General features: G+C 33.1%; 1 protein-coding gene across 1 annotated transcript in view; it reads right to left on the minus strand.

Annotated features, from left to right (window-relative positions):
* LOC130612303 (valine--tRNA ligase-like) overlaps positions 1-13,694 on the minus strand; it is a 50,217-nt gene that overhangs the window by 19,224 nt on the left and 17,299 nt on the right. The window contains exons 2-16 of the mRNA XM_057433615.1: positions 13,120-13,207; positions 11,260-11,336; positions 11,155-11,178; positions 7,176-7,303; positions 4,516-4,882; positions 4,259-4,367; positions 3,832-3,920; positions 3,670-3,760; positions 2,954-3,096; positions 2,620-2,723; positions 2,324-2,405; positions 2,133-2,209; positions 1,645-1,906; positions 1,310-1,435; positions 755-1,007 (exon numbers count right to left, since the gene is read on the minus strand). Of these exons, the coding sequence (XP_057289598.1) occupies positions 755-1,007; positions 1,310-1,435; positions 1,645-1,906; positions 2,133-2,209; positions 2,324-2,405; positions 2,620-2,723; positions 2,954-3,096; positions 3,670-3,760; positions 3,832-3,920; positions 4,259-4,367; positions 4,516-4,882; positions 7,176-7,303; positions 11,155-11,178; positions 11,260-11,336; positions 13,120-13,207 (2,020 nt within the window). The remainder of the gene's footprint in view (positions 1-754; positions 1,008-1,309; positions 1,436-1,644; positions 1,907-2,132; positions 2,210-2,323; positions 2,406-2,619; positions 2,724-2,953; positions 3,097-3,669; positions 3,761-3,831; positions 3,921-4,258; positions 4,368-4,515; positions 4,883-7,175; positions 7,304-11,154; positions 11,179-11,259; positions 11,337-13,119; positions 13,208-13,694) is intronic.

Genomic DNA, 13,694 nt, shown 5'->3' on the forward strand with positions numbered 1-13,694 from the left:
CGTAGTGTACAAAAAAGTTCACAGTTAATTAATTTATTTATTAGCGTTCGTTTTAAGCCTGACGAAATCTATGCGAAATACGGCATTACATTATTCCAATTAAAATTTTTTTTACCGTTTCCTGAAGGCAGCGTCGGACATTTAAATTACTTACATCAATCTGCCCTGACTATACTTGATAAGTTTGCAATTCAAACAAAGACAACAAAAAGAGAAGTTGTTGTTTTTTTAGAGCACTGTTCAGATGCCTTCTACGGGAATCCAGAAACATTAAAAGTTCTTTTTACGCTTCAACTACGTCTTTTGTGCTTCAACTACATCGTTAAAAACAGTTTATAACTACTTGTGGTTAAAATGGTTCAGGGATACGTGTTCACCACCACCAGGATGCATGATCATCACGTTTGTTAAGTTGTCATCATAAGCGGCCATTCAACTTTTCACACTTTAATTTTCCTTTTCTGTTCCACAAATAGTTACAAAGTTTAATTAATGATTTGACACAACATTATCATACATGGGTTGAAATTCCCGACCGTGAAAAATACTCGGAACTTATACAATGTTTGTTCCCAATGCCAAGACAGCAACCTCTGCGCGGTGCACACGGAAAAGGAATTTTATTCTTAACTTCTATAATTTAAGGTCACTGACGCTTTTAAAATTATCAAAAGCTCGGAGCGTATGACTTTTGCACCAGTCCTGATTACTCGCCACGCAGGTTTTGGCGTCCAAAGGGCAAAGGACAACTCACCTTGCAAAGTGTAGGCACATAGAGCAAATCTCAACGCATCTGTTCCACATTCTGGTATACCGTTAGGATACATTTCTTTTTGTCCTTTTCGTGCCTTGTCCAGTTCTTTCTGGTCAAGGTTGTATTCATTTAAGCGTGCCAAGAGATCTGGAAGCGTAATGCCTGTTATAACGTCCACAGGATCGATGATATTGCCAAGAGATTTACTCATCTTCCGTCCATACGCATCGCGAACCATCGCATGAAGGTATACCTGCAGAAAACGAGCATTATAAAAAGCTTTTCCTAAAAGCCTCATGGGATTTCAGGCAGATGTAGCAAAACTTCAACCATGGGCATAGACTGTTAACTGTGTAATTACCAGATACAATATTGACTCCTGTAGAACCCCCTCCTTTGCTCCCCCCTTCCAACCCCTCTATACTTAAAGCCATTGCTCTTCGAAAGATTTTATGTTTAAGTTCGGATTTAAGCGCGGAAATCAATAATAAAAGAATAGTGATTCAAATACTCACAAAATATATGTAAAGTTTATAACTTGGAATTTCACCTCACCTCGTCAAAAGGTAGTTTCCCAGTTAGCTGCTGTCCAAACATAACCATGCGAGCTACCCAGAAAAACAGAATATCGTGTCCAGTTTCTAACAATGAATTTGGATAGAACTTTTGCAGATCTGGGGTCTAAAATTTCAAAAGCAGTTTTGCTACGAAACAAGAAAGACAATGGCAAGTTACAACGAACAGATGGAGAAAGATGGATGTGACAATGCACCTTTTTATCAGCATATTTTTGCTACGCTATAAAATCAAAGCTAAAAGCTCCATATCCCAATCTTATTAATGTTCCGGTTAACTTATAAAATAAGCAAACTAAAAAATAAATATAATACTTTTTCAGGCCATCCAAACACTGAAAATGGAAACAGTGCGGACGAAAACCACGTGTCCAGTACATCATCATCCTGACGAAGATGTATTTTGTCATCTGAGACGTTAAAACGTTTAGCAGCTACCTTGATCGCTTCTCTCTCATCACGACCCGAAACCCAATAGTGGTCATCATCACTACCTCCTGAAGCTGTACCTTGTATTGTCACATAGTACGCAGGAATGCGGTGACCCCACCACAGTTGACGAGAGATGCACCAATCGCTAAACACCAATATTACATCAGATATGAAAATTACTTAAAGTGGACAAGGAAAACACACACACAAAATTGCTTGAGCAAGTCAACTTGCACAATGTGTTTTGTTAATTTGGCAATTCACCTCTAAAAGTCCTTAAATGAAAAAAAAAAATTAAAATGAAGTCTTTTTACGCCATAACTCTGTGATAAAGGATACAATTACAAAAAAATTATAATCTCTTTCCTTACCGACAATTTTCCATCCAGTTGTACCATGTTCTTTCATGCATTTGAGGAATAATCTTAAGATCTCCTTCACGAACAGCCTATAAAATGAGGCAAGATGCACATATCAGACCTGCTACCATAACCTGTATATTAATACTAAAAATTAATGCATGATTTTTTCTAAGTAATGCTCTATTAAGTTTAAAACATACCTGTACAGCTTTCGACGCCATTTCCTTACAATCAACATACCACTGAGGTTTTAACAATGGCTCCACTATATCTTTGGATCGACTAAATATATTAAAGAATATAAATTTAAACAGATTATCTATTTACGTTGAAAATAAACCAACATATACGTAAAGAACATTCCCATTTGATTTAAATTACACAAATTCTTTACTGCACTTCATTACCTTGTTAAACTATACCAATGCTGCCAAGACATTGTCTCATTTATACAAATTAAACACAGCACAGATTACTAAAATATGTGTCTACTAACCTGCACATAGGAATAACCATTGGATTGTCTTCTGTTTTAACATACAAGCTTAAATCCTTCAAAGCATTCAGAACCTCATATCTGGCAACAAATCTTTTCATGTTCTAGTTTAAAAAGAAAGCTGTGACAACAAAATTCCTTGTGACAGTACTATAAAGTCATCCAATTAGTTGTGCTCATAGTGAATGAAACAGAAGTGCTAGTCCTGCTTTTACGTAGCAGTAGCAGTATTTTCAAACTTTTCTATGAAAATTCTGATTTGCGCATTTTTTATTTTTAAACATGGATCGACTAGCTTTATGATGCGACATTTTATTAACAATTGAAACCTTACAATAAATTTCTTGTATTGGCTCTTAAAGTCTCCTACATCTCTAACCAATCCATCTTCATCCATCATGGTAATAAACTTTAATCCAGTGCGTTTTCCAGCATCATAATCGTTGTGGTCATGCGCTGGAGTAAGCTTTACAGCTCCTATAAAGTTAATTACAAAAAACAAACATTGTAAACCACTAGGTTCAGGTAATTTATAACTTCTCATCTATATATACAGACCCTTACTGAAGTTATCAAAAAATATTTCTGCAGCAACTGAAGTTTTTCTAATGTACCATAAACTTCTTTTAACAGTCATACAACCAATTAAATATAATAATACTCCAGTTTTGTCTGTCTTTAACACAAAAAGGAAATAGTTGCTTTTTTCCTAAACAATTATGCAAACAATACGGGTGAATCCAAATCGATGAGACACAACGAAGTCAAAAACACCTTAATTGAAATGTATTGGCATTGCACTGCTCTTAATAAACAGAAAACCGGAATTTTTCGCTTAATTTCCCTAAAATCAAAATCATCCACTTGGAAGTCTTATAATTTTTCTTGTATATTTTTTAGGTTTAAAACATTCTGGTGTTGTTCACAAACTGTGTGGTTTTCAAATCACTGCGTCATTCGTGAAACGAATTAAATTATTTCGAGAAGCTTTAACAATTTATTGCAATGGGAGAAACAAAAATCCAAATAAAAAAAGTTTTCTTAACATACCAGTTCCAAAAGTAGGATCAACAACTTCATCAGCAACTATTGGTAATTTTCGATTACAAAATGGATGAAGAGCATTTTTGCCAATAAGATGCTGAAAATATTATAAACAAAATTGAAGAGGTTAAAACAAAGTTGAAGAGGTTAAAACAAAGGTCAATATACCTTATATCTTTCATCTGTTGGGTGGACAGCTATACCAGTGTCTCCCAGCATAGTTTCGATACGTGTTGTTGCTACCGTTAACTTCTCATCTAAAAAATTCAGGGTTTTTATGAATGTTTCGATAGCTTTTAGTGGTGGACATGACTTACCAAACTGACTTAAATATTTTACCTAATTATTTTTAATTAAAATTTTAGCCTAGCCTAGCATAAAATGTGCGCTCAACACTGCTCCATATTCTACTTTAACATAATATACAATGAACACACTGACATTTTCAGTCTCTAATGAAGAAATTTGTGTACCGCTCTTCAGTGTGTACTATACACATTCGCGTGTTTTACATGTATGAATATTAGCAGTTATGATTTCAATTTAGTTGTCATTTCTTGCTTATTTTCCTAATTACGTTTAACATAAAACTTACCTGAACCCTCAATTGGGTAGGTAAAGTGAATCAAAACCCCAAATTCTATCTTTTGGTCATAACCTGGAACACTCATTAGAGTTCTTCCAGTAATTTCTTTTTTGTCAACCTAAGCAGAGTTATGTAGAAAAAATTATTATAAAGCAAAAACTATAATTGACAATTATGTGACCTACAAAATATTGTACTTAGCAATATTTGTAGAATTTTCGATGTTTCAGAACATTAATATCTGACCACAACTAAAACAAACATACCTCTATATCTGAGATTGCAGAATTTAATGCACATGACCAATTTACTAAACGATTTGATCTGTATATCAACCTTTGCTCATGTAGCTGTACAAATGCTTCTTTTACAGCCTTGGACAATTTTTCTTCCATTGTGAAACATGCCCTATCCCAGTCTACGGAGACTCCCAGTTTACGAAGTTGATGGTAAATTCGATCGCCTTTTTTGTTCTTCCAATCCCAAACTTTCTCAAGAAATTTTTCCCGGCCAAGGTCATGGCGGCTAAGATTGTGTTCCTTTTTTAACATGCGTTCTACAACAACCTGTGTTGCAATGCCAGCATGATCACATCCAGGCACCCACAATGTAGTTCTCCCATTCATTCTATGCCTGGTAGAAAAAGTGCAGGGCAGAAAATTAAGATCTATTTTTGTTTCAGGAGCAGACTATGACCAATCAGAAACTAAAGCTTTTAGATTTTTTAGCAACACTTTTTTGCGTTCAAACAAAAGCAGTCCGAAATTTGGCAAGAAGTTTCTTAACTGCTTTTTTTATTTCTTGTTTGGGATACTTCTAAGAACACTATTCGTGTGCTAACAAGATTACAGTTTTATTCTAAACAACTCTGTAGTAATTTTTCTGTTTCTTTTTAATTTTACATTTTACATTTTGGTTATATATACACATGGTGTATATATAACCTAAGTACAGGTACTTAACCCAGTGTTATGAATAACTTTCAAACTCTCATGGAAAGTTATTCCGCAAAATAAAATAATATTGATGGATTGTTTTCACTATGGTGGGTAACAACAGGTTGTTAACTGTTTTTTTTCTTTCTGCTAAAGTTGTGGTAAAGTTATTTTTTGAAAAATATAGTCACCTCACACACTATGTTGTGTGCACTTCACTTGATTTACAACATACTGCATACTTTATTCTTATCGACATTATTTACCCAGGATAACTCTTTCAGTTCCTATTGGTACTACTATTAACGAGGGTCCTGCCAAGGGGGTACTAGCGCCTTTAATGTTCTCATTTGAGCTATGAAAGTCGTGCAAGCACAGCAATCGCTCAACTAGGCAACTGCCTAAGATATCAATCCTATTCTCATGCTGAGTGCTAAGCAGAAAGGATAGATACACACTTTTATGGTCTCTGGCATGACTCAGCAAGGGTTTAAACCCAAGACCTCTTGCACTGGAAGCGAATGCTCTCACAAAAGGCAACCAGTCGTACATGTACTAAAGCACTTCATCTGAATGTGTGGCACAGTTTACGGTTTAATCATTCCACTGGATGTTGAACACTGGGTAACACAGTTACTTGTGGCTAAACCTGGCATTTGGGCGTCAGGTCCCACTGGCTAGTTGTCAATATTTACTGAATTAGGATGAAACTATTTTGGAAGGCAGTGCTTAAAATAACATTTCAAACTTCACGCTTGTAGCATCATTACTTTTAAAATCCTGGTGATCTGATGATATTATTTTTGTTAATGTTCTATTGTGAAAAATCAGCCCTCAAAGCTATTCTGCACATCCTAGCTAATCTACACCAATTATTGACGCAGATAAAAAAACATATAGACTGAGATATCATCAACAACACAGATTAAAGCTGATACCAATCCATGCAATGGATTGGTATCAGCTTTAATCTGTTCACAGGTGCGGAGAGGTGAACTCCAATGAAACGCAGATGAGACAAGTGTGTCTAATGGCACTTACAATCGGAATACATACACATTATCAATTCTTATTTTTCTTTGATGCATTGAAAAAAAATTTTTCAAAGGAAAGTTTGCGATTGAAATTCTGGGAATCATCTCTTGACTTCTAGTGCTACTATAACTTTTACTAAATCACCCAGGGTGATAGCAACTCAAATTGTATGTTGCTAAGAATGCTGTTTTTTATATAAATGTGGTTTTTAAAGATTAAATTCATGTTAATAATTCTTTTTCGTAAAAAAAACAAAAAAACAAGTAATAAATACCTGTTTCCTTCATGTTTTGTTAGAAAGGTGTCTAAAAGCCTTTTTTAATATAGTTGGTTTGTTAGCAATCTGTTGCTGTTCTAAGTTTCAAAAAAATTTGTAATGTGGGATTATGAATATGCACCTAGCTTAATTTATGCATCACACAGCAGAGGAATACTTGAAAGTGTACACTGCTGTATTTCATTATAAAAACATTAAAAAAACGATCGTACAATAAGATCATACAAAGGCTTGAAGCATTTTATTATATAAACAAATTCAAATTCATTCGTCATTATATTAAGTCATAAAAACATGAAAATGTGATTGTGGAATGTTGTGTCTACCTTATGGTTAGCCCATTTATGATGTTACTTTTCCAAGAACCTATCAACACATTCTTTGAAACTATAGGTTAAAGGTATTTTTCCTAAACTAGGTACCCTTCAGGAAATCTTAAAAATAGAACCCTCTTCTTGGTAATCAGGACATATAAGATCATGAGTCCTATTATCATTATGAATATTTTAAAACGATGTACAAATCAGTTAAAAACTACTATTAATCTTTGTCCTACATTTTGCATAAAGAAAAGATCGATTTCAGTATATATATACAAAAATAGCAGAAGCTTTATTTTGAAAGATCAATAGTCAGCAATATCATTGGTAACAAGCTTCTTGTAAATACAACAACTTACCACCTGGTCACAGCATCTTCAATAGCATTCGTTAGAGCATGACCAAGATGAAGGTTACCAGTTACATTTGGTGGTGGAATACATATCACAAATTGACCATCTTTGTTTTCTTCATATGGAGAAGTCCTCTATAAATCCAAAAAAATCCATTATTACGGAAAGTTTGGAAGTAATGTAACAACATTTATTTTGAATTAAATTATGATTTCTGTTGGAATCAGATCTTATAAGGTAATCCTTAAAAGTCATTTTAAAAACACTTTGAAGTGAATTTAAATAGATTTTTAGTCAAGCAAGAAACTATTATTAGCAGATTAATTTTGGGAGATTTAACCTTATTTCAAGGAAGAGACACGCAACTACTAAAACCACAAACCAAACCACAAGCCAAAACCATCCAAAACCACCCATCTCTTTTTTAAAAAACAAAACAAAAGAAGCCAGATTGTATGATTTTGTTGGCTTCTTACATACCAATGTAAAATCATGTAGCATATTTCCTTCTGACAAGCCGTTCTCCATGTGCATAAAATTGTCATGTGCACAGGGCACTTAAAGGGGCTACAAAAAAAAATAAGCTCAATCCCCGCAATTTTCAAAGAATGGTTTGCTATAAACGGACCACTCAAAGGTCAAGGTGCAAGACATTATACACACTTTCCTGTTTATGAATAACTAATTTTTTATGATGAATTCGCTATTTTTTTGCTCTAAAAAACAGAAGTATTCTTCAGTATTCTTTCTAGCAGTAAAATAAGCTATTGTCTGTAAAGTATATATTAAACAGCAGTAAGTTGAAAGTTTGTTTTGACAAAGGAACAGAGACAATACAAGGAACTGTATTTGTTAAAAAATGCTATGTTACCAGCTTTGATAAGGTAATACTACCTCTGAAAAGATTTTAAAGTCAATGTTGCTGCTTAGACTGGCTTTGTGTGCAATAAACTTGTATGTTTTTACGCAAAATTTCGAAGGATATAGCTACTTAGATCGTACAAAAGGTTTGAAGTTTATTTTTTGGATATTTATATTTTTTTTTATTTTGAATACCAAATCATATTTAATATAATTTAAGATGTTGTTTTAGTCCTCAGTGATCATAAGCGTTTTCACCAACAACAGCTCCACTTTCGTGTAAGTCACCGAAAACCAATAGCCGTTTTGTAGCCCCTTTAATTGTAAAGGCTATTTACAGGAATATGCCACCAAGTGTTTAGGCATAAAAATACACAACATCTATATATTAATACGAAAGTTGTGTCCGTCTGTGACCGCCAAAGTGGATATCATTATTTTCCTTTGATGTTGCCGAAAAACTTACGCCAATTTGTTAATCTGTGTGACATTACAGCGCGATGTCAATAACACTAATTTAACGTTAATATCCTATATTAAATGTATTCAAAATTTTGAGGCCAAATAACTTAAAAAGGAGGTGGTGACGTCAATGATTTTCACCGCATGGGTAACTAAGGACCACCTGCGAGTAATTTGGGCAACTTTCCCAAACCTGGGTCCCTAAATCTGTTTCGGAATGAATGGGTTGATGACGACATTAAAAAACCTTCAAACCCCAATATCTCTGCAACCGTTTGTCAAAGATACGTGATCATATACATTTTCTTGATCATCAGTTTAAGCTCTGCACAATAGAGGCAACATGAAAACAAGGTTCTAATTGTTTTTGTTATTTTTGGATGGGTTGCTGACGTCATAAAAATTCAAATGACGCTTCTTTTTCATTTTTATCCTGTCTCAGTGGATTTTTCCATGGACTTTATCGACTAGTAATAATTATTACAGGTCATTTGTAACAGCGATGTATGGAAATCTCTCTTCTAATTTTTTTTTTAATTTTATTATCCATTTTTATCTGAACAATCACAATGTGTATAATAAAATGAGTTGCATCAATGGAGAAGAAATATTTGTAATTGCATTTTTATTAAAGTAAGTAACAGGAAGTTTTAACATCTTTGGGGATTTCATCCTAACAGTTGGCTCTTTTTCTCTCTGACGGTAACTAAGTTACATTACCGACTACAAATAAATACAGCTTGCTTGCCTGCCACACAAACCAATTGGTGGTCAGTAAAAGGTTCCAAATGGGATGACAACACTAAAATTTAAAATGCCTTGGAGTGGAGACTTGTACCTGCAGGCCTATCAATAAGGGGAGAGCAATTGCTCTTGCTCACGCAAAGGCTTGCCCAATTCTGAGAAATAAGAAAGTTTTTCTGGCTGAGCAATATTAATTCAACAATGTTCTTTCTTATTATTTACAGTAAAAAAGAACCAAAATATATACAAAAAAAAAAGAATAAATAAAATAGATAAAAAAGACTTTGTGATAAAATATGCGTTTATAAACTTATTATTTTATTTATTCAGATTGCTCGCCCAGTTTAAATTGTTGTAACCTTGGGGAGTGATTTATTGCTTGTGTGTTATTTTCTAATTGATAGGCCTGTACCTGCAACTTTATGATTACAAGTTGACAGTGATACCACTACACCATCTCTGCCTCTGTTTTTTAATTTAATAGAAATTATTAAGCAGGTCATATATACTAGGTTGTGAAAACCATGTCAATAACACGTGAAAATGATACCTGTCATCTTCTCTATTACCACAAGCAAATCATTTCAATATGTGATTGCAAAGATATGAACAGATAAGAAAAACATTCAACAAAAAAGAAAAAATTATTGTGCGGGAGTGTGTTTCTGAGAGAGCACGGAAATTGTGATTGTTTTATGGAGACAGCGTCTAATAAGACTGTTATAAACAGTTTTGACTGCAATTAACTCCTGTCAAATATTATCATCACTGAGGGTTTGGCTTTATCATACCATTTGCTAATAGTTAGCTGGTTTGTGGTTGTAGTAGTTACAAGAAGAGACAGCAACTAATATTCACAACAGGTTTTAGTTCCAGTAGTATATTATGCAGAGTATTAAAGATTGCGATGAGGCAAATCAATGTATTTCTGCAAAAACACATTCTGGACTTTCTGTGGAAATTTGTTTTGTGCAAAGGCTATGCCACAGGAAATAATGCAAAACACAGTTTACCTGCAGTGCTACATGCAGTGTGTTTTACCAGCTAGCTTTTGTATAATTGTTGAAAAACGGAAAGGGAAATTGTGGATTTTATTATCTACAGTCAGTGACAAAAATTTGGCAGAAAGGCAATATGTGATGCTCTCTAGGAAAATCGACCACTTCTCTTTTCCTATTAAAAAATACGAAATACAGAAATTTCGTATTAATTCTATTCTATTTTTTCAATTCTATTTTTCGAAATACGAATTTTGTATTTTTTAAAAATAGAAAATACGAAATTCTATTTTTAAAGATAGAACATACGAAATTCTAGGCAACTTTAGAGCTTTGCAGGGATGTTTTCTTGTCATTTTAGAACGAAATACGGCAACTTTAGAGCTTCGCAGGGACGTTTTCTCGTCATTTTAGAATGATGCACGGAAACTTTAAAACTTCGCCGGGACGTTTTCTTATCATTTTAGAATGAAATACAGCAACTCTAAAACTTTTTTCCTAGAGAGCATCACATATTTTTAGCACTTTTCAAAGCTGACAAGAACCATCAACTTGTCAATACTCTGGGGCTGGGAGGCCGCACAAGTGTATTTCTGTATATGTGTAGGCATGCCAAACAGTGTTGTCGCAGAATGGTTTGTCGCACTTTTTAACATACCTTAGTTACGGAATCATTTATGTCAGGTGCCAGGAAGTGCCGAAATATGGGCAAAAGAGGCTACCAATTAAAACAGCTTAAGACTTTGGATTTAACAAAATAAACTAAGATCCTAAGTCCTAAGTCCGCTGTGAACATTGACAAGTGAACTTTCACAATATCAAATTGTGTATATCTTATGTAGAAATAGCTGAGATTACTACTTGTGGCAAGGGACCTCAAAATTTGTAAATCAAATAAAAAATACTGAAACAATACTTACCCCATATTCTGGTTTAAAAAATCCCTAAAGGTAAAAAAATGAATCAAAACAATTGGCAAAAAAATAGTAGCCTATACCAAGCTGTTCAAAATAATACACAAATACCTTTTTCTCCCACCACGAATACCAAGCGCTTTCAACATATGTTGGACTGTATGCATCAGGTAAGGGACAAATAGTATCTGTAAAACAAGAATAAAATTTATCCTGTACTAAATAGTTACTTTGAACTTCAAACCACATATTTTTAGTAACTAGCTGTGTATCCAGAAAGATTTTAAGCAACTGAAAAATATTTGGTTTACGCCAGTTATCTTTTGGAAGTTTCTAGAATTTTGAAGTTCAATTGCAAGGGAAAAAATGCTGCTCTTGCTAGCTGTTGCTTACGGCTTTCTTAGCAGTAATAAGTAAAAAAAATTACAGTAACTTGGGTGTGTTAATATATAAAAGTAAATTTTGTTAACTCGAGATATAAAATGATGTTGGATTTATATTATAGAGCTTAAAAAGTTGGTTAAAAAGTCTTCTTAAATTTTTTAAAAAGCTTTTTTTGTTCTCAAGATATTCACATTTAAAGAATTTCAGATTTAATTATGTTGCATAAATTATGATGTCATATTTAAGCAATAGCAAATTTTGACATTTTCTGTCATCAGTAATTCTAGACCTGTTAGGAGATGTGCATTCAAACTTTATCAATGCATAGATATTATAAAAATGAATTGATTAACATAAAATCTTTTGCCAAAATGATACTTGTTTGCCCTCCCAAGGCCTCTTAATTTTTTGCTGATGACCCCATAACTTAGGATCTGTATGTCAGTTCCCCAGATAACATATACCCCAGATACCTACCCCACCTAATATCCCCCACCATGCCCACCTATGGCATATTTTTACTTTGTGTGTGATAATTCGCTTCCCCCCAAAAACATAAAATACCTCAGGTGTGCGATTATCTAGAAATCAAGTATATTTCTGCTTAATGGTTCTAACTATTAGTTCCAAATATAATTTATGTCATTGATAACAAATAAAATTAGTCTGGATCTATCCATTAGTCTAAAATATTTTCCAACACATGCGTCACATTTACCATAATGATTTTTTGACAAATCTCTAGGACTGTGTAATAAAAAGACCACAAACCTACTATCTGTCCAGGCCACATCAAGAAAAAACCTTAAACTTTATTGTCTTAAAGAATACATTGGCAATTAAAACCAAAAAAATTTTAGCTTTAGTTTAAGATTAAAATATAATTTATAATAAACATAGCTAGTGATTAGTGTAAAAAATGTTTCGTTTTACGATTTAAAAAAAGTCTTAAAATTACCATGTGCGTAGTAAAATAAAATCTAACAAGTTACACAAAAAGTTTAATTTATTTTTCAACAAAAATCATGTAAAAGTTAGATGGGCATATGGTTTTTGTTTTTAAATTTATTTCATGAAAAGATCAGAAACTTTCTTACTGGTTTTTATTTAATAATGCTTAACGACAGGTAGTGAACAAAAATGTTTTTTTATTTATGTATTTTGAAATGTAGAACAGTTGGCTTGTTTTAAGAAATATATTAAAAATAAGATCAATAAAAAAATTAATGTCATTTGAACATTGTTTTAGCTCCCGAAAAGAAGGAAATTAGGACAGAGAGAGAGTCGCTATCTTAGACACTCGTATTTGGGGTTTGCAGATTTAAACGTCTACCACTTTTCTCCAGCATGGAAGGAAGAAAAAAATGCAACCTCCACAACACAAATCTTTTCTGCCAGTTCATGCTAAGACATCCCATACGAAGTTTCTTCAATGGTTTCTATCACACTAATTTCTGATAATTTTTTATTTTAATGCAAAAATGTATTTTATTCTTACAATAACTTAGGACTACTAACTATTGAACAACCTTGGACATATTGTTAGTAATGGCTTGCCTTCACAATTTAAGGGACACTTCCCCCTACCTTTTTTTTCGCCTGGCTTGGTGTCTTTGTCATATTTTATAACTTGTTTTGTTGTTGTCTTCTCTTTTTTAGGTTTGGATGACTTTTCCTAAAAAATGTGTTATTGCATAATATTAAAATCTAGAAAGAAAAAAAATACTTAGTTAAGTTATAGCACACAATGAGCATATCTTAAAAACAGAAAATGAAAGTTTTCTGAGCTCATGGAAACCTTGATACTTTAATGAATTAACCTTTTTAAAAAAATTTCCGAAAATGACCAGTTTTAAAATTTTTTAAGAAAAAAAAATTTAGCGAATATAATTTTGATGATTTTTTGAGATGTAACTTCTTATTTGTTCCAGGAGGTCTTATAATAGTGTATAAAGTCGCCATCAAAGAAAAATCATTATTTGCATTGATTCAAGTGTCATTACACAAGAACAATAAGGATAATAAAGTGATATAAAGGAAAATATATCTTACCAAAGAAATAACTAAACATTTGCAAGAATTGACTTTCCTGATTAGCTTATTTCAATACATTTTGACGTGGAATAAAATTTTGCGATAAAACTTTGAAGGTTTTTGTGAGG

Source organism: Hydractinia symbiolongicarpus, chromosome 10 (genome assembly GCF_029227915.1).
Source record: "Hydractinia symbiolongicarpus strain clone_291-10 chromosome 10, HSymV2.1, whole genome shotgun sequence".
Lineage (NCBI taxonomy): Eukaryota > Metazoa > Cnidaria > Hydrozoa > Anthoathecata > Hydractiniidae > Hydractinia > Hydractinia symbiolongicarpus.